The following is a 26,162-nucleotide window of genomic DNA, read 5'->3' on the forward strand; positions in this document are numbered from 1 at the left end:
TTATCGCATATGTTTGTTTTCGTGAGTAACATGGCTATGTTGTTTCTCTGTGTTGAGTAAAACAGTGTCATACCCACTCAATTTCTCGCTCCAAGTAATCCCCCCGAAATTCATCCCTGATGACGATACAGCGTAACATTTCATGAATCTAAGTGTTCAGTAAACTAACGGCTCTTGGTATGGTCAGGGTGAGCGAGCTGTTGGAGACGAGTGAGGAACGTATCATAGTCTCACACAACACCTTCAAGAATGGCGGAGTAGAAGGCAGTCAACACGTCGGAGCTGAGGAGTCAGTGAACGTGAACTTGGATGACGACGTGTTAATGAGCAGCCGACAGAACCTGTGCAACAGTTCAAGAGGTGAATTACAAGACGAGAAGTTCAGAGATATAATGACAGGGTAGCTACATCTCTCTCTCTCTCTCTCTCTCTCTCTCTCTCTCTCTCTCTCTCTCTCTCTCTCTCTCTCTCATGATCATTCCCCGATACCTTTTCCTCTTGGCCATCTACGACGACACGCAGGGCATCATGCGAAGTATTGTACTTATCTTCTATCCCTAAGGATGATATATATATTATCTATATTTATCTATTATACTTTGTCGGTGTCTCCTGCGTTAGCGAGGTAACGCAAGAAAGCAGACGAAAGAATGGCCCAACCCACCCACAAACACATGCATATACATAAACGCCCACACATGCACATATACATACCTACACATTTCAACGTATACATGCATATACATGTATGACATATATACATATACAAACATATACATATATACATATATACATATAAACACATGCACATACTAATACATGTTGCCTTCATCCATTCTCGCCGCCATACCGCCACACATGAAATGACACCCCCCTTCCCCCGCACGCGCGCGAGTAGAGCTAGGAAGGGACAACAAAGGCCACAATCGTCCACACTCAGATTCTAGCTGTCATGTATAATGCACCGAAACCACAGCTCTCTTTCCACATCCAGGCCCCACAAAACTTTCCATGGTTTACCCCAGATGCTTCACACGCCCTGGTTCAATTCACTGACAGCACGTCGATCCCGTTATACCACATCGTTCCAATTCATTCTATTCCTTGCACGCCTTTCACCCTCCTGTAAGTTCAGGCCCCGATCGCTCAAGATCTTTTCCACTCCATCCTTCCACCTGCACTTTGGTCACCCACTTCTCCTCCTTCCCTCCACCTCTGACACATATATCGTCTTTGTTAATCTTTCCTCACTCATTCTCTCCATGTGACCAAGCCATTTCCAAACACCCTCTTCAGCTCTCTCAACCACACTCTTTTTATTACCACACATCTCTCTTACTCTTTCATTACTTACTCGATCAAACCACGTCACACCACATATTGTCCTAAAACATCTCATTTCCAACACATTCACCCTTCTCTGCACGACTCAATCTGTCGCCCATGCATCACAACCATAAAACCATTGTTAGAACCCATTTTTGCTTTCCAAGATAATGTTTTCGCCTTCCACACATTTTTCAACGCTCCCAGAAACTTCGCCCCCTCCCCCACCCAGTGACTCACTTCCGCTTCCATGGTTCCATCCGCTGCCAAATCCACTCCCAGATATCTAAAACACTTCACTTCCTCCATTTTTTCTCCACTCAAACTTACCTCCTAATTCACTTGTCTCTCAACCCGATATATATATATATATATATATATATATATATATATATATATATATGTATATATGTATATATATGTATATATATATATGTATCACTGCTTCTAACAACTTGCCTCCCACACCATATATTCTTAATACCTTCCACAGAGCATCTCTATCAACTCTATCATATGCCTTCTCCAGATCCATAAATGCTACATACAAATCCATTTGCTTTTCTAAGTATTTCTCACATACATTCTTCAAAGCAAACACCTGATCCACACATCCTCTCCCACTTCTGAAACCACACTGCTCTTCCCCAATCTGATGCTCTGTACATGCCTTCACCCTCTCAATCAATACCCTCCCATATAATTTACCAGGAATACTCAACAAACTTATACCTCTGTAATTTGAGCACTCACTCTTATCCCCTTTGCCTTTGTACAATGGCACTATGCACGCATTCCGCCAATCCTCAGGCACCTCACCATGAGTCATACATACATTAAATAACCTTACCAACCAGTCAACAATACAGTCACCCCCTTTTTTAATAAATTCCACTGCAATACCATCCAAACCTGCTGCCTTGCCGGCTTTCATCTTCCGCAAAGCTTTTACTACCTCTTCTCTGTTTACCAAATCATTTTCCCTAACCCTCTCACTTTGCACACCACCTCGACCCAAACACCCTATATCTGCCACTCTGTCATCAGACACATTCAACAAACCTTCAAAATACTCATTCCATCTCCTTCTCACATCACCACTACTTGTTATCACCTCCCCATTTACGCCCTTCACTGAAGTTCCCATTTGCTCCCTTGTCTTACGCACCCTATTTACCTCCTTCCAGAACATCTTGTTGTTAGAAGCAGTGAAAAGTTTTTATCGAGGATGTAAGGCATGTGTACGTGTAGGAAGAGAGGAAAGTGATTGGTTCTCAGTGAATGTAGGTTTGCGGCAGGGGTGTGTGATGTCTCCATGGTTGTTTAGTTTGTTTATGGATGGGGTTGTTAGGGAGGTAAATGCAAGAGTCTTGGAAAGAGGGGCAAGTATGAGGTCTGTTGGGGATGAGAGAGCTTGGGAAGTGAGTCAGTTGTTGTTCGCTGATGATACAGCGCTGGTGGCGGATTCATGTGAGAAACTGCAGAAGCTGGTGACGGAGTTTGGTAAAGTGTGTGGAAGAAGAAAGTTAAGAGTAAATGTGAATAAGAGCAAGGTTATTAGGTACAGTAGGGTTGAGGGTCAAGTCAATTGGGAGGTGAGTTTGAATGGAGAAAAACTGGAGGAAGTGAAGTGTTTTAGATATCTGGGAGTGGATCTGTCAGCGGATGGAACCATGGAAGCGGAAGTGGATCATAGGGTGGGGGAGGGGGCGAAAATTTTGGGAGCCTTGAAAAATGTGTGGAAGTCGAGAACATTATCCCGGAAAGCAAAAATGGGTATGTTTGAAGGAATAGTAGTTCCAACAATGTTGTATGGTTGCGAGGCGTGGGCTATGGATAGAGTTGTGCGCAGGAGGATGGATGTGCTGGAAATGAGATGTTTGAGGACAATGTGTGGTGTGAGGTGGTTTGATCGAGTAAGTAACGTAAGGGTAAGAGAGATGTGTGGAAATAAAAAGAGCGTGGTTGAGAGAGCAGAAGAGGGTGTTTTGAAATGGTTTGGGCACATGGAGAGAATGAGTGAGGAAAGATTGACCAAGAGGATATATGTGTCGGAGGTGGAGGGAACGAGGAGAAGAGGGAGACCAAATTGGAGGTGGAAAGATGGAGTGAAAAGGATTTTGTGTGATCGGGGCCTGAACATGCAGGAGGGTGAAAGGAGGGCAAGGAATAGAGTGAATTGGAGCGATGTGGTATACAGGGGTTGTGCTGTCAGTGGATTGAATCAAGGCATGTGAAGCGTCCGGGGTAAACCATGGAAAGCTGTGTAGGTATGTATATTTGCGTGTGTGGACGTGTGTATGTACATGTGTATGGGGAGGGTTGGGCCATTTCTTTCGTCTGTTTCCTTGCGCTACCTCGCAAACGCGGGAGACAGCGACAAAGTATAAAAAAAAAAAAAAAAAAAAAAAATATATATATATATATATATATATATATATATATATATATATATATATATATATATATATATATATATATATATATATTGGAAAGGATCACAATTTTACGCGTGATCAAGATATTCCTATGAGTCCACGGGGAAAATGAAACACGATAAGTTCCCAAGTGCACTTTCGTGTAATAATTACATCATCAGGGGAGACACAAGAGAGAAATATAGGTCAGTTGATGTACATCGAAGAGACGAAGCTAGGACGCCATTTGGTAAACATGTGATTGTTACACGAAAGTGCACTTGGGGACTTGTCGTGTTTCATATTCCCCGTGGACCCATAGGAATATATATATATATATATATATATATATATATATATATATATATATATATATATATATATATATATATATATATATATATATATATATATGTGGCGAAATCCGGCAAGGCGACGGGTTTGAATGGTATTGCAGTTGAATTTATTAAGAAAGGAGATGACTGTGTTGTTGACTGGTTGGTAAGGATATCTAATGTATGAATGATTCATGGTGAAGTGTTTGAGGATTAGTGGAATGTATGTATAGTGCCATTGTATAAAGGCAAAGGGATAAATTTGAGTGTTTAAACTACAAAGGTATAAGTTTGTTGAGTATTCATGGGAAATTTTATGGGAGGGTATTGATTGAAAGGGTGAAGACATGCATAGAGCATCAGATATGGGAGGAGCAGTGTGGTTTCAGAAGTGGTAGATGTGTGGATCAGGTGTTTGCTGTGAAGAATGAATGTGAGAAGTACTTAGAAAAACAGATTTGTATGAGGCATTTATGGATCTGGAGAAGGCACATTAGAGGGCTGATGGAGATGCTTTGTGGAAGGTTTTAAGAGTATATGTGTGGGAGGTAAACTGCTAAAATTAGTGAAAGGGTTTAACAAGAATGTAAGGCATGTGTACAAGTGAAGGTCGGTGTGCGGCAGAGGTGTGTAATGTGTCCATGGTTGTTTGATTTATTTATGGATGGGGTGGTTAGGGAGGTAAATGTAAGAGTTTGAAGAGAGGGGCAAGCATGCAGTTTGTTTAGGATGAGAGGACTTGGGAAGTAAGTCAGTTGTTGTTCGCGATGATACAGCGCTGATGGCTGATTTAAGTGAGAAACTGCCGGAGTGGGTGACTGAATTTGGTAAAGTGTGTGAAAGAAGATAGTTGAGAGTAAATGTGAATAAGAGCAAGGTTATTAGGTACAGTAGGGTTGAGGGATAAGTTAATTGGTATGTAAGTTTGAATGGGGGAAAACTGGAGGAAGTGAAGTGTTTTAGATATATGGGAGTGGACTTAGCAGCGACTGGAACCATGGAAGCGGAAGTGAGTCACAGAGTGGGGGAAGTGGTGAAGGTTCTAGGAGCGCTGAAGAATGTGTGGAAGGAGAGGACGTTATCTTAGAGAACAAATATGGGTATGTTTGAAGCATAGTGTGTATGTGTGTGTGTGTGTGTGTGTGTGTGTGCGTATGTATATATATATATATATATATATATATATATATATATATATATATATATATATATATATATATATATATATATATATATATATATATATATACATTGAAGCTTATTGATACAGTGGTTAAATTGATGAGAACTGCTATTGACGTTTGTGTAAATAAATTATACATTTCCTTTTTTCCATAGCCAGAGGTTGAACCATTATGTGACATTCTTTTTTTCATTCATTTCAAGCTAGAAGTTTCAGTTTTCTAAATTGTTTCTTACATTTCTCATATGTATATATATGTATGTGTGTGTGTGTGTATATGTGCGTATGTATGTGTATGTGTGTGTATGTGTATATGTGTATATATATGTATATTATCCCTGGGGATAGGGGTGAAAGAATACTTCCCACGTATTCCTCGCGTGTCGTAGAAAGCGACTAGAGGGGACGGGAGCGGGGGGCCAGAAATCCTCCCCTCCTTGTATTAACTTTCTAAAATGGGAAACAGAAGAAGGAGTCACGCGGGGAGTGCTCATCCTCCTCGAAGGCTCAGAGTGGGGTGCCTAAATGTGTGTGGATGTAACCAAGATGTGAAAAAAGGAGAGATAGGTAGTATGTTTGAGGAAAGGAACCTGGATGTTTTGGCTCTGAGTGAAACGAAGCTCAAGGGTAAAGGGGAAGAGTGGTTTGGGAATGTCTGGGGAGTAAAGTCAGGGGTTAGTGAGTGGACAAGAGCAAGGGAAGGGGTAGCAATACTCCTGAAACAGGAGTTGTGGGAGTATGTGATAGAGTGTAAGAAAGTAAATTCTCGATTAATATGGGTAAAACTGAAAGTTGATGGAGAGAGGTGGGTGATTATTGGTGCATATGCACCTGGGCATGAGAAGAAAGATCAAGAGAGGCAAGTGTTTTGGGAGCAGCTGAATGAGTGTGTTAGTGGTTTTGATGCACGAGACCGGGTCATAGCGATGGGTGATTTGAATGCAAAGGTGAGTAATGTGGCAGTTGAGGGAATAATTGGTATACATGGGGTGTTCAGTGTTGTAAATGGAAATGGTGAAGAGCTTGTAGATTTATGTGCTGAAAAAGGACTGATGATTGGGAATACCTGGTTTAAAAAGCGAGATATACATAAGTATACTTATGTAAGTAGGAGAGATGGCCAGAGAGCGTTATTGGATTACGTGTTAATTGACAGGCGTGCGAAAGAGAGACTTTTGGATGTTAATGTGCTGAGAGGTGCAACTGGAGGGATGTCTGATCATTATCTTGTGGAGGCTAAGGTGAAGATTTGTAGGGGTTTTCAGAAAAGAAGAGTGAATGTTGGGGTGAAGAGGGTGGTGAGAGTAAGGGAGCTTGAGAAGGAGACCTGTGTGAGGAAGTACCAGGAGAGACTGAGTACAGAATGGAAAAAGGTGAGAACAATGGAAGTAAGGGGAGTGGGTGAGGAATGGGATGTATTTAGGGAATCAGTGATGGATTGCGCAAAAGATGCTTGTGGCATGAGAAGCGTGGGAGGTGGGTTGATTAGAAAGGGTAGTGAGTGGTGGGATGAAGAAGTAAGAGTATTAGTGAAAGAGAAGAGAGAGGCATTTGAACGATTTTTGCAGGAAAAAATGCAATTGAGTGGGAGATGTATAAAAGAAAGAGACAGGAGGTCAAGAGAAAGGTGCAAGACGTGAAAAAAGGGCAAATGAGAATTGGGGTGAGAGAGTATCATTAAATTTTAGGGAGAATAAAAAGATGTTGTGGAAGTAGGTAAATAAAGTGCGTAAGACAAGGGAGCAAATGGGAACTTCAGTGAAGGGCGCAAATGGGGAGGTGATAACAAGTAGTGGTGATGTGAGAAGGAGATGGAGTGAGTATTTTGAAGGTTTGTTGAATGTGTTTGATGATAGAGTGGCAGATATAGGGTGTTTTGGTCGAGGTGGTGTGCAAAGTGAGAGGGTTAGGGAAAATGATTTGGTAAACAGAGAAGAGGTAGTGAAAGCTTTGCGGAAGATGAAAGCCGGCAAGGCAGCAGGTTTGGATGGTATTGCAGTGAAATTTATTAAAAAAGGGGGTGACTGTATTGTTGACTGGTTGATAAGGTTATTTAATGTATGTATGACTCATGGTGAGGTGCCTGAGGATTGGCGGAATGCGTGCATAGTGCCATTGTACAAAGGCAAAGGGGATAAGAGTGAGTGCTCAAATTACAGAGGTATAAGTTTGTTGAGTATTCCTGGTAAATTATATGGGAGGGTATTGATTGAGAGGGTGAAGGCATGTACAGAGCATCAGATTGGGGAAGAGCAGTGTGGTTTCAGAAGTGGTAGAGGATGTGTGGATCAGGTGTTTGCTTTGAAGAATGTATGTGAGAAATACTTAGAAAAGCAAATGGATTTGTATGTAGCATTTATGGATCTGGAGAAGGCATATGATAGAGTTGATAGAGATGCTCTGTGGAAGGTATTAAGAATATATGGTGTGGGAGGAAAGTTGTTAGAAGCAGTGAAAAGTTTTTATCGAGGATGTGTACGTGTAGGAAGAGAGGAAAGTGATTGGTTCTCAGTGAATGTAGGTTTGCGGCAGGGGTGTGTGATGTCTCCATGGTTGTTTAATTTGTTTATGGATGGGGTTGTTAGGGAGGTAAATGCAAGAGTTTTGGAAAGAGGGGCAAGTATGAAGTCTGTTGGGGATGAGAGAGCTTGGGAAGTGAGTCAGTTGATGTTCGCTGATGATACAGCGCTGGTGGCTGATTCATGTGAGAAACTGCAGAAGCTGGTGACTGAGTTTGGAAAAGTGTGTGGAAGAAGAAAGTTAAGAGTAAATGTGAATAAGAGCAAGGTTATTAGGTACAGTAGGGTTGAGGGTCAAGTCAATTGGGAGGTGAGTTTGAATGGAGAAAAACTGGAGGAAGTGAAGTGTTTTAGATATCTGGGAGTGGATCTGGCAGCGGATGGAACCATGGAAGCGGAAGTGGATCATAGGGTGGGGGAGGGGGCGAAAATCCTGGGGGCCTTGAAAAATGTGTGGAAGTCGAGAACATTATCTCGGAAAGCAAAAATGGGTATGTTTGAAGGAATAGTGGTTCCAACAATGTTGTATGGTTGCGAGGCGTGGGCTATGGATAGAGTTGTGTGCAGGAGGATGGATGTACTGGAAATGAGATGTTTGAGGACAATGTGTGGTGTGAGGTGGTTTGATCGAGTGAGTAACATAAGGGTAAGAGAGATGTGTGGAAATAAAAAGAGCGTGGTTGAGAGAGCAGAAGAGGGTGTTTTGAAGTGGTTTGGGCACATGGAGAGGATGAGTGAGGAAAGATTGACCAAGAGGATATATGTGTCGGAGGTGGAGGGAGCAAGGAGAAGAGGGAGACCAAATTGGAGGTGGAAAGATGGAGTGAAAAAGATTTTGTGTGATCGGGGCCTGAACATGCAGGAGGGTGAAAGGAGGGCAAGGAATAGAGTGAATTGGAGCGATGTGGTATACCGGGGTTGACGTGCTGTCAGTGGATTGAATCGGGGCATGTGAAGCGTCTGGGGTAAACCATGGAAAGCTGTGTAGGTATGTATATTTGCGTGTGTGGACGTATGTATATACATGTGTATGGGGGTGGGTTGGGCCATTTCTTTCGTCTGTTTCCTTGGGCTACCTCGCAAACGCGGGAGACAGCGACAAAGTATAATAAATAAAAAAATAATAATAATATATATACATATTATCCCTGGGGATAGGGGTGAAAGAATACTTCCCACGCATTCCCACGCAGAGGGGACGGGAGCGGGGGGCCAGAAATCCTCCCCTCCTTGTATTTTAACTTTCTAAAAATGGGAAACAGAAGGAGTCACAAGGGGAGTGCTCATGCTCCTCGTAGACTCAGATTGAGGTGTCTAAATGTGTGTGGATGTAACCAAGATGTGAAAAAAGGAGAGATAGGTGGTATGTTTGAGGAAAGGAACCTGGAGGTTTGGGCTCTGAGTGAAACGAAGCTCAAGGGTAAAGATGAAGAGTGGTTTGGGAATGTCTTGGGAGTAAAGTCAGGGGTTAGTGAGAGGACAAGAGCAAGGGAAGGAGTAGCACTACTCCTGAAACAGGAGTTATGGGAGTATGTGATAGAATGTAAGAAAGTAAATTCTCGATTAATATGGGTAAAACTGAAAGTTGATGGAGAGAGATGGGTGATTATTGGTGCATATGCACCTGGGCATGAGAAGAAAGATCATGAGAGACAGGTGTTTTGGGAGCAGCTGAATGAGTGTGTTAGTGGTTTTGATGCACAAGACCGGTTTATAGTGATGGGTGATTTGAATGCAAAGGTGAGTAATGTGGCAGTTGAGGGAATAATTGGTATACATGGAGTGTTCAGTGTTGTAAATGGAAATGGTGAAGAGCTTGTAGATTTATGTGCTAAAAAAGGACTGGTGATTGGGAATACCTGGTTTAAAAAGCGAGATATACATACGTATACGTATGTAAGTAGGAGAGATGGCCAGAGAGCATTATTGGATTACGTGTTAATTGACAGGCGCGCGAAAGAGAGACTTTTGGATGTTAATGTGCTGAGAGGTGCAACTGGAGGGATGTCTGATCATTATCTTGTGGAGGCTAAGGTGAAGATTTGTAGGGGTTTTCAGAAAAGAAGAGTGAATGTTGGGGTGAAGAGGGTGGTGAAAGTAAGTGAGCTTAGGAGGGAGACTTGTGTGAGGAAGTACCAGGAGAGACTGAGTACAGAATGGAAAAAGGTGAGAACAATGGAAGTAAGGGGAGTGGGTGAGGAATGGGATGTATTTAGGGAATCAGTGATGGATTGCGCAAAAGATGCTTGTGGCATGAGAAGCGTGGGAGGTGGGTTGATTAGAAAGGGTAGTGAGTGGTGGGATGAAGAAGTAAGATTATTAGTGAAAGAGAAGAGAGAGGCATTTGGACGATTTTTGCAGGGAAAATATGCAATTGAGTGGGAGATGTATAAAAGAAAGAGACAGGAGGTCAAGAGAAAGGTGCAAGAGGTGAAAAAGAGGGCAAATGAGAGTTGGGGTGAGAGAGTATCATTAAATTTTAGGGAGAATAAAAAGATGTTCTGGAAGGAGGTAAATAAAGTGCGTAAGACAAGGGAGTAGATGGGAACTTCAGTGAAGGGCGCTAATGGGGAGGTGATAACAAGTAGTGGTGATGTGAGAAGGAGATGGAGTGAGTATTTTGAAGGTTTGTTGAATGTGTTTGATGATAGAGTGGCAGATATAGGGTGTTTTGGTCGAGGTGGTGTGCAAAGTGAGAGGGTTAGGGATTATGATTTGGTAAACAGAGAAGAGGTAGTAAAAGCTTTGCGGAAGATGAAAGCCGGCAAGGCAGCAGGTTTGGATGGTATTGCAGTAGAATCTATCAAAAAAGGGGGTGACTGTATTGTTGACTGGTTGGTAAGGTTATTTAATGTATGTATGACTCATGGTGAGGTGCCTGAGGATTGGCGGAATGCGTGCATAGTGCCATTGTACAAAGGCAAAGGGGAAAAGAGTGAGTGCTCAAATTACAGAGGTATAAGTTTGTTGAGTATTCCTGGTAAATCATATGCGAGGGTATTGATTGAGAGGGTGAAGGCATGTACAGAGCATCAGATTGGGAAAGAGCAGTGTGGTTTCAGAAGTGGTAGAGGATGTGTGTATCAGGTGTTTGCTTTGAAGAATGTATATGAGAAATACTTAGAAAAGGAAATGGATTTGTATGTAGCATTTATGGATCTGGAGAAGGCATATGATAGAGTTGATAGAGATGCTCTGTGGAAGGTATTAAGAGTATACGGTGTGGGAGGCAAGTTGTTAGAAGCAGTGAAAAGTTTTTATCGAGGATGTAAGGCATGTGTACGTGTAGGAAGAGAGGAAAGTGATTGGTTCTCAGTGAATGTAGGTTTGCGGCAGGGGTGTGTGATGTCTCCATGGTTGTTTAATTTGTTTATGGATGGGGTTGTTAGGGAGGTGAATGCAAGAGTTTTGGAAAGAGGGGCAAGTATGAAGTCTGTTGTGGATGAGAGAGCTTGGGAAGTGAGTCAGTTGTTGTTCGCTGATGATACAGCGCTGGTGGTTGATTCATGTGAGAAACTGCAGAAGCTGGTGACTGAGTTTGGTAAAGTGTGTGAAAGAAGAAAGTTAAGAGTAAATGTGAATAAGAGCAAGGTTATTAGGTACAGTAGGGTTGAGGGTCAAGGCAATTGGGAGGTAAGTTTGAATGGAGAAAAACTGGAGGAAGTAAAGTGTTTTAGATATCTGGGAGTGGATCTGGCAGCGGATGGAACCATGGAAGCGGAAGTGAATGATAGGGTGGGGGAGGGGGCGAAAATCCTGGGAGCCTTGAAGAATGTGTGGAAGTCGAGAACATTATCTCGGAAAGCAAAAATGGGTATGGTTGAAGGAATAGTGGTTCTAACAATGTTGTACGGTTGCGAGGCGTGGGCTATGGATAGAGTTGTTCGCAGGAGGGTGGATGTGCTGGAAATGAGATGTTTGAGGACAATATGTGGTGTGAGGTGGTTTGATCGAGTAAGTAATGTAAGGGTAAGAGAGATGTGTGGAAATAAAAAGAGCGTGGTTGAGAGAGCAGAAGAGGGTGTTTTGAAATGGTTTGGGCACATGGAGAGAATGAGTGAGGAAAGATTGACCAAGAGGATATATGTGTCGGAGGTGTAGGGAACGAGAAGTGGGAGACCAAATTGGAGGTGGAAAGATGGAGTGAAAAAGATTTTGAGTGATCGGGGCCTGAACATGCAGGAGGGTGAAAGGCGTGCAAGGAATAGAGTGAATTGGATCGATGTGGTATACCGGGGTTGACGTGCTGTCAGTGGATTGAATCAGGGCATGTGAAGCGTCTGGGGTAAACCATGGAAAGTTGTGTGGGGCCTGGATGTGGAAAGTGAGCTGTGGTTTCGGGCATTATTGCATGACAGCTAGAGACTGAGTGTGAACGAATGGGGCATTTGTTTTCTTTTCCTAGCGGTACCTCGCACACATGAGGGGGGAGGGGGATGGTACTCCATGTGTGGCGAGGTGGCGATAGGAATGAATAAAGGCAGACAGTGTGAATTGTGTGGAATGGTGTATATGTATGTGTCTGTGTGTGTATATATATGTGTACATTGAGATGTATAGGTATGTATATTTGCGTGTGTGTACGTGTATGTATATACATGTGTATGTGGGTGGGTTGGGCCGTTTCTTTCGTCTGTTTCCTTTCGCTACCTCGCAAACGCGGGAGACAGCGACAAAGCAAAATAAATAAATAAATACTGAAGCATAGTAGTTCTAACAATTTTATGCGGTTGCAAGGCATGAGCTATAGATAGGGTTGTGCGGAGGAGAGTGGATGTGCTGGAAATGAAATGTTTGAGGACAATATGTGGTGTGAGGTGGTTTGATCGAGTAAGTGATGAAAGGGTAAGAAGGATGTGTGGAAATAATAAGAGAGTGGTTAAGAAAAAGAAGAAGAGGGTGTGTTGAAATGGTTAGGTCACATGAAGAGAATGAGTGAGGAAAGATTGACAAAGAGGATATATGTGTCAGAGTTGGAGGGAACACGGAGAAGCGGGAGGTGGAAGGATGGAGTGAAAAAGATTTTGAGTGATCGGGGCCTGAACATACAGGAGGGTATTGGAACGATGTGGTATACCTGGGTCGACGTGCTGTCAATGGATTGAACCAGGGCATGTGAAGCGTCTGGGGTAAACCATGGAAAGTTCTGTGGGGCCTGGATGTGTACAAGGAGATGTGGTTTCGGTGCATTACAAATGACAGCTAGAGACCGAGTGTGAACGAATGTGGCCTTTGTTGTCGCTGAAGCAGGGGGTGGCGGTGCTGCTTCCTGAGGGGCTGGGTAGTGTTATATATATATATATATATATATATATATATATATATATATATATATATATATATATATATATATATATATATATATATATATATATATATATATATATATATATATATATATATATATATATATATATATATATATATATATATATATATATATATATATATATATATATATATATATATATATATATATATATATATATATATATATATATATATATATATATATATATATATATATATATATATATATATATATATATATATATATATATATATATATATATATATATATATATATATATATATATATATATATATTATCCCTGGGGATAGGGGATATATATATATATATATATATATATATATATATATATATATATATATATATATATATATATATATATATATATATATATATATATATATATATATATATATATATATATATATATATATATATATATATATATATATATATATATATATATATATATATATATATATATATATATATATATATATATATATATATATATATATATATATATATATATGTTATTGCATGCATGAAAACTTCATGTTGAATGTATTCATCTGAACTCCTACTGAAGTGGAATTTCGCCATCCTAACTATCCTCACGCACTAGTGTGATGAAAGATTATATAACATTGGCACATGTGTGGGAGTCAGCCAGCACATCTAATGAACGTTCTTTCTTTCAATTTGTTTTTTTTTCTTTTTCTTTTCACGTATGATAAATATATTGTCATTTGAACATACTGGAATTGCTACTGACACATCAGTCTGGTTGACAGCGGAGCAGGGGAGAGTGTCCGGGTGGAAGCTGTTGAGGCACAGGTTCCTGGCCTTCTTCATCAAGCGCGCCATCTACTCCAAGAGGAAATGGCCACTGCTCATCACCCAGGTACTCCACATCCGTCATCTTGTTGGGATCTAATTATGCTTTTTATAATCAAATATAATTTTTCATCTCACTAATTCCTTCGCTTTACTTATCATCATAACTGACAACCTTCTTCTTTTTGAGAAATGTGAGATTTTTTTTCGTGTGGTCATGTGTACTGGTGGTTCACGCGCACAGAAACATGACACTGTGGTCTACAACTGTGGGCGAGGTGCTGAGTTTGTCTCAGTTCCAATACAGGTTTATGTACTAAATATTTGATCAGAATTTCCCACTAAATAGAGAGACTTTCAGACTGAGAGAGACGATTAGGTTGGTATTACTCTGAAAACGTATTATGTAAAGGTAAATAGTTGTGTTTATATCACTCTGTAACTTTACACTGTCCTATACAAGGAATATTCCCTGCACCACCTATTCTATACATACCAACGTCTAATTTCATTTGATGATATTCGTTTAGACGAATATTCGACTGTGTATTCCACCAATGGATATGTACCTTGTCTCATAAAGGAAAAAGAACTATAGATCACTGTTTCCATGTATTGAAACCTCCAACATTTTGACAATCCTCATTTTGAGTGACTTCGCCTCCTCGTCCTTCACTATATTATTACCTTTATAGGCCTGAGATAACAGACAGATTATTGCAGGACATTTAGGTCTTATTTTTCAAGAAAAGCCAAACAAGTTCCTGTAATAATCCTACATATATTTAGACATTGCCATCCAGATGTCTAGTCACTGCTAAAATTTCTTACATGCTCTGTGCTCCTTGCTCATCCTGACTGAAACTATTTCCCATTCAGAACTGCTAAACACACTTGTATACATCTGACCAATGCATTGTCAACACTTCTGTTCCATCGACACCAACACTAACCAGTACTACCCTCAGGGAGTCAGGCATTCATCCACCTTATTACCTTCATCACGTCAGACTGAGGCAAACGTAGCTACGTACATACACAGCTACGTACATGTTGCCTGTCTCTGGCTTGCCTTCTCAGTGTTTTTCATTCGAATCTGAGCCAACACGGGGGACTCTCTCCATTCTTGTTACGTTCAGTAATTCTCCCAAGGCAAGTAGTTTGTACTGCCTCGAGGCAATTGTTCCCCTGAAATGTGGTATTCCTCTTTATGACATCTCTTCTTTTTTCAACAAATCTTTGATTAACTCTACTCATAATCTGTTTTCCATAAGAAATCAAAATATGAAATCGTGTACGGTTGTGAGGAACCAGATTAGTGGAGATTCAATCTTCATGGACTTACGTGGCCAAACGGAACTCATTTCATTCACTCCCTCTCCTTTATACACGTATCATTCACTTATGGTATTTAACAATGCATTACAAAAACACATTCTCACTCTTACCACCTTCATCTTCATTAAGAGAACCATCATCGTATTTACCATGTCCCTCGAAGGCGCTTTTCATTATGCTTTCCAACATATCCGGAAACACATTTCAAGGAAGCATCAAGTGAGAATTTCCTTTCTTACATGTAATCTGATTATATCGTTAGCACTCCAGTTTAAGTAGCAGGTCTGCGGCACATCCAACAACACATGTGAAGAGGAGCCGTCGTCAGGGCCAGGCTGAGACCCATCACATCTTAAACAACAGGAGTTTCACTTAGCCCACGTCAACAGGGTCTGGTGCCGGTGGTGGTGACCCTAATCTGCCTGGTGGTTGATCAGTCGCTGGAGTTCCTGATTTCCCAGGAGCCGCCGCTGCCCCTCAACGTCTCCCTCTTCCCTTACTCCTACTCCTTCGTCCATAGCGACCCCGACCTCCTGGAACTGGGCAAACAATATGAATCCCTCTTCTGGGACCCTCACCAGGTAGGTAGACCTTTTCCGCTTGCAGTTGCCGAAGATCATCTTTAATGGTCATTTTCTCATATATCTATGAATCACCTTGTTGTTAGGGTGTCATAAACAACCACTCACTCCCAATTCTAACCTACGCTTTTCTAATCCAGCTTATAAGAAATTACTCTGAGTTTTTCTTTCGGAATGGCGAATATTACGGTAAAAACAGAGGAGGTTATGAAAGCCTTGCCTGAGATGAAGTGTGGCAAAGCGACAGGAGTGGATGGGATTGCAGCTGAGTTCCCCAATAAGGAGGATGACAGTGTTACTGAAGGGTTAGCCAGGCTGTTCGACGTTTGCATGGCACAAGGTGAGGTGGCAGAGGACTGGCAACATGCATGCATGGTTCCCTTGTATAAAGGTAAGGGGAATGAAAAAAGAATGTTCGATGGTGGAATACACTTGATAAAAGAGAAACAACCGAGACGGTGGTGGCATGCAGAGGACATCTAGTTCAGGAAAAGCAATGTGTCATCAGGAGCGCTTGAGTATGTGTACGCCACTTGTTTGCTTTGAATATCTTGTGTGAACGATGCTTGGGGATAGAGAGTGACCTGTATGTGGCAATAATGGATCTAGAGGGAGCGTAAGAGAGGGGTGACAGAGATACCTTGTGGAAAGCGAACCGAATCTGTAGTGTAGGAGGAAATCTACCGAATGCAGTGAGGAGTTACACTAAGAAAGTTGGGCGTGTTTACATGTAGCAAGGTGAGTTGCTCCCGACGAAGGTAAATGTGCAAATTCTAAGTGGAATCTAATGAATGCAACCAGTGATCTCATCATGACAATTCTTGATCAATATACCCTCAAGATTAAAACTGTTTTTCAATACAATATCTACATTAAATTTTTCTAGATATCAACTAATTCTTGAAAGACGGTCGTCATAAGTGGTGGTTGGGAGGGTGCTGGCTTGTGCAGAGTATCAGATTAGGGTGGGTGGGTGTCTGCTTTGAAGAACGAGTGTGAGAAATTGAGAAACAGAAACGTTTATTTATTGATCTGGAGAAAGCATTTGATAAAGCTGATGATGTTTTGTGGAAGATGTTATGAAGATATAGTGTGAGAGGAAAGCTTTTAGAAGCAGCGAGGAGTTTTTATCAAGAGAGTTGGACGTGTGTGCGAGTAGGTAGAGAGGGATATGTGATGTCACAGTGGATAGGGTGGCGAGAGAGATAAATCCATAGGTCTTGGAGAAAGGGGCAGGTATGCAGTTTGTTAAGGATGAGGGGCGCATGAGAAGTAAATTGGTTGTTGTATGCTGATGACACGGCGCTAGTGGCAGATTCGTGTGAGAAACTGAAGAAGTTGGAGTCTGAGCTTGAGGGAGTGTGCAAAAGGAGAAACTTGAGAGTAAAAGTAGGTAAAAACAAAGTTAAGTTTAGGAGGCAGAGAGACAGGTTAGTTGGGGTTTGAGTTTGAAAAGAGAAAAAGTGGAGAAAGTGAAGTGCTTTGGTTACCCAGTAGAAGACATGGCAGCAAACTGGACCATGGAAGCGGAGATGTCATAGGGTTGGTACGGAGGCGAAGGTTTCGGGGGCAATGAGGAATATGTGTTAAGGGTGGGAGAGGTCACTATCTGGGAGGGCGAAAGTGGGTATGTTTGAAGGTATAGCAGTCCCAACAATGTTGTTTTGGATGGGAGGCATGGGCTATAAATGAGAAAGTACATAGGAGGATGAATATGTTGGAAATGAAATGTCTGAGGATCCTATGTCGTGTGAGTAGAGATGATCGAGTAAGTAATGATTAGGTAAGATTGAGGTGTGTTAATGAAAGAGTGTGGTTGAGAGAGCTGAAGAGGGTGTGCTGAAATGGGTTGGTTGAGAGAGGAGTTGACAAGGAGATGAACACGTGAACCTTCTTATCATCATAAGTGAACATTCTCATTACCACAGGTGAACCTCTCCATTTCCATGAGATAACTTTTCCATTACCACAGGTGAACCTTCTCATTCCCACAGGCGAACCTTCTCATTACCACAGGTGAACCTTCTCATTCCCACAGGTGAACCTTCTCATTACCACAGGTGAACCCTCTCATTCCCACAGGTGAACCCTCTCATTCCCACAGGTGAACCTTCTCATTCCCACAGGTGAACCTTCTCATTACCACAGGTGAACCCTCTCATTCCCACAGGTGAACCCTCTCATTCCCACAGGTGAACCTTCTCATTACCACAGGTGAACCTTCTCATTCCCACAGGTGAACCTTCTCATTCCCACAGGTGAACCTTCTCATTCCCACAGGTGAACCTTCTCATTACCACAGGTGAACCTTCTCATTCCCACAGGTGAACCTTCTCATTACCACAGGTGAACCTTCTCATTCCCACAGGTGAACCTTCTCATTCCCACAGGTGAACCCTCTCATTCCCACAGGTGAACCTTCTCATTACCACAGGTGAACCTTCTCATTCCCACAGGTGAACCCTCTCATTCCCACAGGTGAACCTTCTCATTCCCACAGGTGAGCCTTCTCATTCCCACAGGTGAGCCTTCTCATTCTCACAGGTGAGCGTGGTGGAGAACATGACCAACAGCCTCCTTGCTGCAGCAAAACGCGACCTCTTCATCTACCGCGAGAACTACATCTGTTCGGTGAGCAATGTTTGCTGTCTAGCAAGTTGTGTTGGTCAGCCAAAATAAATGCTTTGATGTGGTCGTTGGGTTGATTATGTAAGTAGGTTTGTTTGGGGTGTTTTGTGTTGTGCTTGATCGAGACAGGATGGGGAAGGGAGGAGGAGGAGGAGGAGGAGGAGGAGGAGGAGGAGGAGGAGGGCGGAGGAGGGGGGGTGACCTAGACTTCAGAGTGTTGTGGGTCGGTTAGTGTACTGGTTTGGTGTTTTGTTTCGTTGGGTTATATCTCGTTGGTTTAGTATGGAGGGGGGGGGGGTTACTTGGTTTATGATTTGGCTCTCCTCATGGTTTTTTGCTCATGAGTTGGTTTGGTTTGACATGTTTGGTGAATGTGGTTGGTGAGGTTGTTTGGTTTGACATGTTTGGTGAATGTATGGTTGGTGAGGTTGTTTGGTTTGAGGGTTGTTTAGTAGGTTCATTTTGCTAGCCTGTCCTTGATGGTCTTTGATGAACTGGGTTTAGCTTTTGTCTTAGTTGCTTGATTGGTTGATTTGGTTGACCAATGTTTGGTTGCTGGACTTGTTTACCTCCGGTCTGTTGGGTGTCTTCCACTGTGCTGGTCCGCGTCGGTATGGTTGCTAGATTACTTTGGTCTGTGGGCCAGGTGGCTTTATGTGTTGGTTTAGTCAATAAGCTGGTTTAGTATTCAGTGTTTTCTTTTTTTCTTGATCTTTTACGTTTGGAGGACTTTGGTTAGTGGGTGTGATTTGTCTGAGGGTTGGTTTGGTTAGTAGTCTGGGTTATGCCTTAGTCAAGCTTATATCTTTGGTTTGTTTACCAGACAATTGGCTTTCGGAGTTAGATTTGTGCAGATGTTCTTAGCGAATCTGTTTAGCAGCTGGTTACGTCAGTAGGGAAATCTCCTTCGCTTGTAGGATCGGCTGACAACAATTACAGTTGGTTAGGGTTCTTAGAACATTCCCATTACCATTTTCATTTTCTTGATTTAGAAGTTTATATCATCTTTCTTTTTCTTGAATCTTAGCCATCTTAGATTTTTTTTTTTTTCCAAGGTTTATTCCCAGTTTAGTCTCCATGGCGACGGGAATGCATGAAGGTAGCAAGTATGAATATGTACATGTGTATATATGTATATGTCTGTGCATGTACATGTTTGTATAAGTTGAAATGTATAGGTATGTATATGTGCGTGTGTGGGCGTTTATGTACGTACATGCGTACGTGGGTGGGTTGGGCCATTCTTTCGTCTGTTTCCTTGCGCTACCTCGCTAACGCGGGATACAGGGACCAAGTAAACAAACAAACAAAAAAAAAAAAAAAATATATATATATATATATATATATATATATATATATATATATATTTTCTTGTTTTAAACTTTTCGCCATTTCCCGCGTTAGCGAGGTAGCGTTAAGAACAGAGGACTGGGCCTTTTTTGGAAGATCCTCACCTGGCCCCCTCTGTTCCTTCTTTTGGAAAATTAAAAAAAAAAAAAAAAACGAGAGGGGAGGATTTCCAGCCCCCCGCTCCCTCCCCTTTTAGTCGCCTTCTACGACAAGCAGGGAATACGTGGGAAGTATTCTTAATCCCCTATCCCCAGGGATATATATATATATATATATATATATATATATATATATATATATATATATATATATATATATATATATATACATATATATATATATATATATATATATATATGTGTGTGTATGGGGGTGGGTTGGGCCATTTCTTTCGTCTGTTTCCTTGCGCTACCTCGCAAACGCGGGAGACAGCAACAAAGCAAAAAAGAAAAAGATATATATATATATATATATATATATATATATATATATATATATATATATATATATATATATATATATTGAAAAGGATCAAAATTGATTGCGTGATCAAGTATATTCCCATGAGTCTACGGGGAAATGAAACACGATAAGTTCCCAAGTGTATTTTCTTGTAATAATCACATCATTACGGGAGATACAAGAAGAAATATAACACTTGATTGATATACAACGAAGAGACATAGCTAGGACGCCATTTGGTAAACAAGTGACTACCCGAATGTAGGTCGGGAGCGTTCGAGTCTGGCAACAAGAGTTCATAAAATCATTATGTGGACAAGAAGGGGAACTGTTTACAAAGCTTATCAGCAATAAGGCTATCCAATTTGTATTGACCTTCACTAATATCAGTGTTACAATTCGTTGTGTATTTGATGATAGAAGATTAATGTTAGTGGAGGTCTATACAAATTGGATAGCTTTATTGTTGATGAAATTTGTAAACAGTTTCCCTCCTTGTCCACATATTAAGTGTATGATATGCTTATTGCCAGACTCGAACGCACCCGACCTACATTCGGGTAGTCACTTGTTTACCAAATGGCGTCCTAGCTACGTCTCTTCCTTGTATCATAACTGATTGTTATATTTCTCTCTTGTATCTCCCTGATGATGTGATTATTACACGAAAGCACACTTGGGATCTTATCGTGTTTCATTTGCCCGTAGACTCATAGAGGATGTGTGGATCAGGTGTTTGCTTTGAAGAATGTATGTGAGAAATACTTAGAAAAGCAAATGGATTTGTATGTAGCATTTATGGATCTGGAGAAGGCATATGATAGAGTTGATAGAGATGCTCTGTGGAAGGTATTAAGAATATATGGTGTGGGAGGCAAGTTGTTAGAAGCAGTGAAAAGTTTTTATCGAGGATGTAAGGCATGTGTACGTGTAGGAAGAGAGGAAAGTGATTGGTTCTCAGTGAATGTAGGTTTGCGGCAGGGGTGTGTGATGTCTCCATGGTTGTTTAATTTGTTTATGGATGGGGTTGTTAGGGAGGTAAATGCAAGAGTCCTGGAAAGAGGGGCAAGTATGAAGTCTGTTGGGGATGAGAGAGCTTGGGAAGTGAGTCAGTTGTTGTTCGCTGATGATACAGCGCTGGTGGCTGATTCATGTGAGAAACTGCAGAAGCTGGTGACTGAGTTTGGTAAAGTGTGTGGAAGAAGAAAGTTAAGAGTAAATGTGAATAAGAGCAAGGTTATTAGGTACAGTAGGGTTGAGGGTCAAGGCAATTGGGAGGTGAGTTTGAATGGAGAAAAACTGGAGGAAGTGAAGTGTTTTAGATATCTGGGAGTGGATCTGTCAGCGGATGGAACCATGGAAGCGGAAGTGGATCATAGGGTGGGGGAGGGGGCGAAAATTTTGGGAGCCTTGAAAAATGTGTGGAAGTCGAGAACATTATCTCGGAAAGCAAAAATGGGTATGTTTGAAGGAATAGTGGTTCCAACAATGTTGTATGGTTGCGAGGCGTGGGCTATGGATAGAGTTGTGCGCAGGAGGATGGATGTGCTGGAAATGAGATGTTTGAGGACAATGTGTGGTGTGAGGTGGTTTGATCGAGTAAGTAACGTAAGGGTAAGAGAGATGTGTGGAAATAAAAAGAGCGTGGTTGAGAGAGCAGAAGAGGGTGTTTTGAAATGGTTTGGGCACATGGAGAGAATGAGTGAGGAAAGATTGACCAAGAGGATATATGTGTCGGAGGTGGAGGGAACGAGGAGAAGAGGGAGACCAAATTGGAGGTGGAAAGATGGAGTGAAAAAGATTTTGTGTGATCGGGGCCTGAACATGCAGGAGGGTGAAAGGAGGGCAAGGAATAGAGTGAATTGGAGCGATGTGGTATACAGGGGTTGACGTGCTGTCAGTGGATTGAATCAAGGCATGTGAAGCGTCTGGGGTAAACCATGGAAAGCTGTGTAGGTATGTATATTTGCGTGTGTGGACGTGTGTATGTACGTGTGTATGGGGGTTGGGCCATTTCTTTCGTCTGTTTCCTTGCGCTACCTCGCAAACGCGGGAGACAGCGACAAAGTATAAAAAAAAAAAAAAAAAAAAAAAAATATATATATATATATATATATATATATATATATATATATATATATATATATATATATATATATATATATATATATATATATATATATAAAACTATTCTTTTCATTATCATAATCTTTACAATGAAATAATGTAGTATGAGAATTGATAATCTTGGGATATACAACTGTATAGGAGCGCACTGATTCTCTCTCCCAGGGACATATACATATTGAGGATGTATGTAGTTTATAATTACCTCAACTCCTGAAGGTGTTGAAGGTTAATCAAATAGGAGTTATGATATCGTTGTGAGGTCCTTCATGAACCTGGTAGCTGATAAGTCTTCAGGCCAAATAACCAGCCAACAAGCCATTTGCATTCTTTCACTTACGCATGGTATGATGTCTGGCTAGATAACCTTTTCTATAGATAACCATAAAATCTAACATTACAACCATAACTGATAACTTCCTCAGGCGGAGTTTTTGGGCACCAGAGACAAAGCCACCATGAACATCCTGGGCCAGACGATCCCTTTCCACACGCTGGGTGTGGGCGCCAACCTGGCCAGCAACGCCCTCCTCCGCCTAGCCACCAACTCCAACAACCACACCATCGCCACAACCAACTGGCCTGTGCCTCCAAACACCTCGGTGAGTTATCATAGCCCAACATCTATTTCCTCCCAATATACATATCATGAACGTCAAATCAATACGATATCTGATAGAAGGACGTCTCTTAAGGAATCCCATTGACAAAATGATATCCAAAAATTGGTGAATGTGATGTTTGATGTTGGTAGATACTGAGTGTCATTGTAAGGTAGGAAAACACACGAAGCCAACTGTTAGATACTCAAGATGAAGTGTATTAGTACAGTACGCCAGAGGTTGGTCACACGGAAAAGATATGTTCTAAATATCAACACATTACCAGAAATCTGGCTTGATCTGAAAATCAAACATTTGTCATGTTTCATTTTCCTGCGTTTTTTTTTGCAAAAGAAGGAACAAAGAATTGGGCCAGTTGAGGGTATTCCCTCAAAGGCCCAGTCCTCTGTTCTTAACGCTACCTCGCTAATGCGGGAAATGGCGACTGGTTTGAAAAAAAAGAAAAAGAATATATATATATATATATATATATATATATATATATATCTTTTTTTTTTTTCTTATCTATAATCATTATACTTTGTCGCTATCTCCCGCGTTAGAGAGGTAGCGCAAGGAAACAGACGAAAGAATGGCCCAACCCACCCACATACACATGTATATACATGATGTCCACACACGCACATATACATCCCTATACATTTCAACGTATACATATATATATACATACACAGACATGTACATATATACACATGTACATAATTCGTACTTGCTGCCTTTATTCATTCCTGGCGCCACCCCGCACACATGAAATGACAACCCCCTCCTAACACATGCGTGCGAGGTAGCGCTAGGAAATAACAACAGAGGCCACATTCGTTCACACTCAGTCTCTAGCAGTCATGTATAATGCACCGAAACCACAGCTCCCTTTCCACATCCAGGCCCCGCAAAACTTTCCATGGTTTACCCAAGACGCTTCACATGCCCTGGTTCAATCTATTGACAGCACGTCGACCCCGGTATACCACATCGTTCCAATTCACTCTATTGCTTGCACGCCTTTCACCCTCCTGCATGCTAAGGCCCCGATCGCTCAAAAGGCGTTTTCACTCCATCCTTCCACCTCCAATTTGGTCTCCCATTTCTTCTCGTTCCCTCCACCTCTGACACACATATTCTCTTTGTCAATCTTTCCTCACTCATTCGCTCCATGTGACCAAACCATTTCAAAACACCCTCTTCTGCTCTCTCAACCACACTCTTTTCGTTTCCACACATCTTTCTTACCCTTTCACTACTTACTCGATCAAACCACCCCACACCACATATTGTCCTCAAACATCTCATTTCCAACACATCCACCCTCTTCTGCACAACTCTATCTATAACCCATTCCTTGCATCCATATAACATTGTTGGAACCATTATTTCTTCAAACATACCCATTTTTGATTTCCGAGATAATATTCTTGCCTTCCACACATTTTTCAACGCTCCCAGAGCTTTTGTCCCCTCCCCCACCCTGTGATTCACTTCAGATTCCATGGTTCCATCCGCTGCCAAATCCACTCCCAGATATCTAAAACACTTCACCTCCTCCAGTTTTTCTCCATTCAAACTTACCTCCCAACTGAGTCGTCTCTCTTCTTTCACACACTTTACCAAACTCAGTCACCAGCTTATGCAGTTTCTCACACGAATGAGCCACCAGCGCCGTATCATCAGCGAACAACAGCTGACTCACTTCCAAGCCCTCTCATCCACAACAGACTGCATACTTGCCCCTCTCTCCAAAACTCTTGCATTCACCTCCCTAACAACCTCATCCATAAACAAATTAAACAACCATTGAGACATCACACACCCCTGCCGCAAACCGGCATTTACTGAAAACCAATCACGTTCCTCTCTTCCTACTCGTGCACATGTCTTACATTCTCGATAAAAACTTTTCACTGCTTCTGGCAACTTACCTCTGACACCATATATTCTTAATACCTTCCACAGAGCATCTCTATCAACTCTATCATATGCCTTCTCCAGATTCATAAGTGCTACAGACAAATCCATTTGTTTCCTAAGTGTTTCTCACATATATTCTTCAAAACAAACACCTGATCCACACATCCTCTACCACTTCTGAAACCGCACTGCTCTTCCCCAATCTGATGCTCTGTACATGCTTTCACCCTCTCAGTCAATACCCTCCCAAACAATATCCCAGGAATATTAAAAAACTTATACCTCTGTATCTTGAGCACTCATCTTTATTCCCTTTGTCTTTGTACAATGGCAGTATGCACGTATTCCGCTAATCCTCAGGCACCTTACCATTAGCCATACATACATCAAATATCCTTACCAACCAGTCAACAACACAGTCACCCCTTTTTGAGAAATTCTACCGCAATACCATCCAAACCCGCCGCCTTGCTTGCTTTCATCTTCGCAAAGTTTTCACTACCTCTTCTCTGTATACCTAATCATTCTTCCTAACCCTCTCACTTTGCACACCACCTCGACCAAAACTCCTTCTATCTGCCACTCTATCATCTAACACATTCAACAAACCTTCAAAATACTCACTCCATCTCCATCTCACTTCAATACTACTAGTTATTCCCTCCCCATTAGCCCCCTTCACCGATGTTGCCATTTGTTCTCTTGTCTTACGCACTTTATCTGCCTCCTTCCAAAATATCTTTTTATTCTCCCTAAAACTTAATGATACTCTCTCACTCCAACTCTCATTTGCCCTCTAATTCACCTCTTGCACCTTTCTCTTGACCTTTTGCCTGTTTCTTTTATACATCTCCCAGTTATTTGCACTATTTCCCCTCAAAAATCGTTCAAATGCCTCTCTCTTCTCTTTCACTAACAATCTTACTTCTTCATCTCACCACTCACTACCCTTCCTGATCGGTCCACTTCCCACCTTTCTCATGCCACAAGCATCTTTTGCGCAAGCCATCAGTGCTTCCCTAAATACATCCCTTTCCTCCTCCACTCCCCTTACGTCATTTACTCTCACCTTTTTCCATTCTGCACTCAATCTCTCCCTGGTACTTCCTCACACAAGTCTCCTTTCCAAGCTCACTACTCTCACCACTCTCTTCATCCCAAATTTACCTCTTCTTTTCTGAAAACCTCTACATATCTTCACCTTCGCTTCCACAAGATAA

The 26,162-nt window shown here is 41.5% G+C and overlaps 1 protein-coding gene across 1 annotated transcript in view; it reads left to right on the forward strand.

The window, feature by feature from the left end:
* The window catches only part of LOC139755466 (phospholipid-transporting ATPase ABCA3-like), a 151,899-nt gene that overhangs the window by 97,030 nt on the left and 28,707 nt on the right, over positions 1–26,162 (forward strand). Inside the window, 5 exon segments of the mRNA XM_071673799.1 lie at positions 188–360; positions 13,886–13,995; positions 15,656–15,847; positions 18,392–18,478; positions 22,840–23,016. Coding sequence (XP_071529900.1) covers positions 188–360; positions 13,886–13,995; positions 15,656–15,847; positions 18,392–18,478; positions 22,840–23,016 — 739 coding nt within the window.

The sequence above is a fragment of the Panulirus ornatus genome, chromosome 19 (genome assembly GCF_036320965.1).
Source record: "Panulirus ornatus isolate Po-2019 chromosome 19, ASM3632096v1, whole genome shotgun sequence".
NCBI classification, from domain to species: domain Eukaryota; kingdom Metazoa; phylum Arthropoda; class Malacostraca; order Decapoda; family Palinuridae; genus Panulirus; species Panulirus ornatus.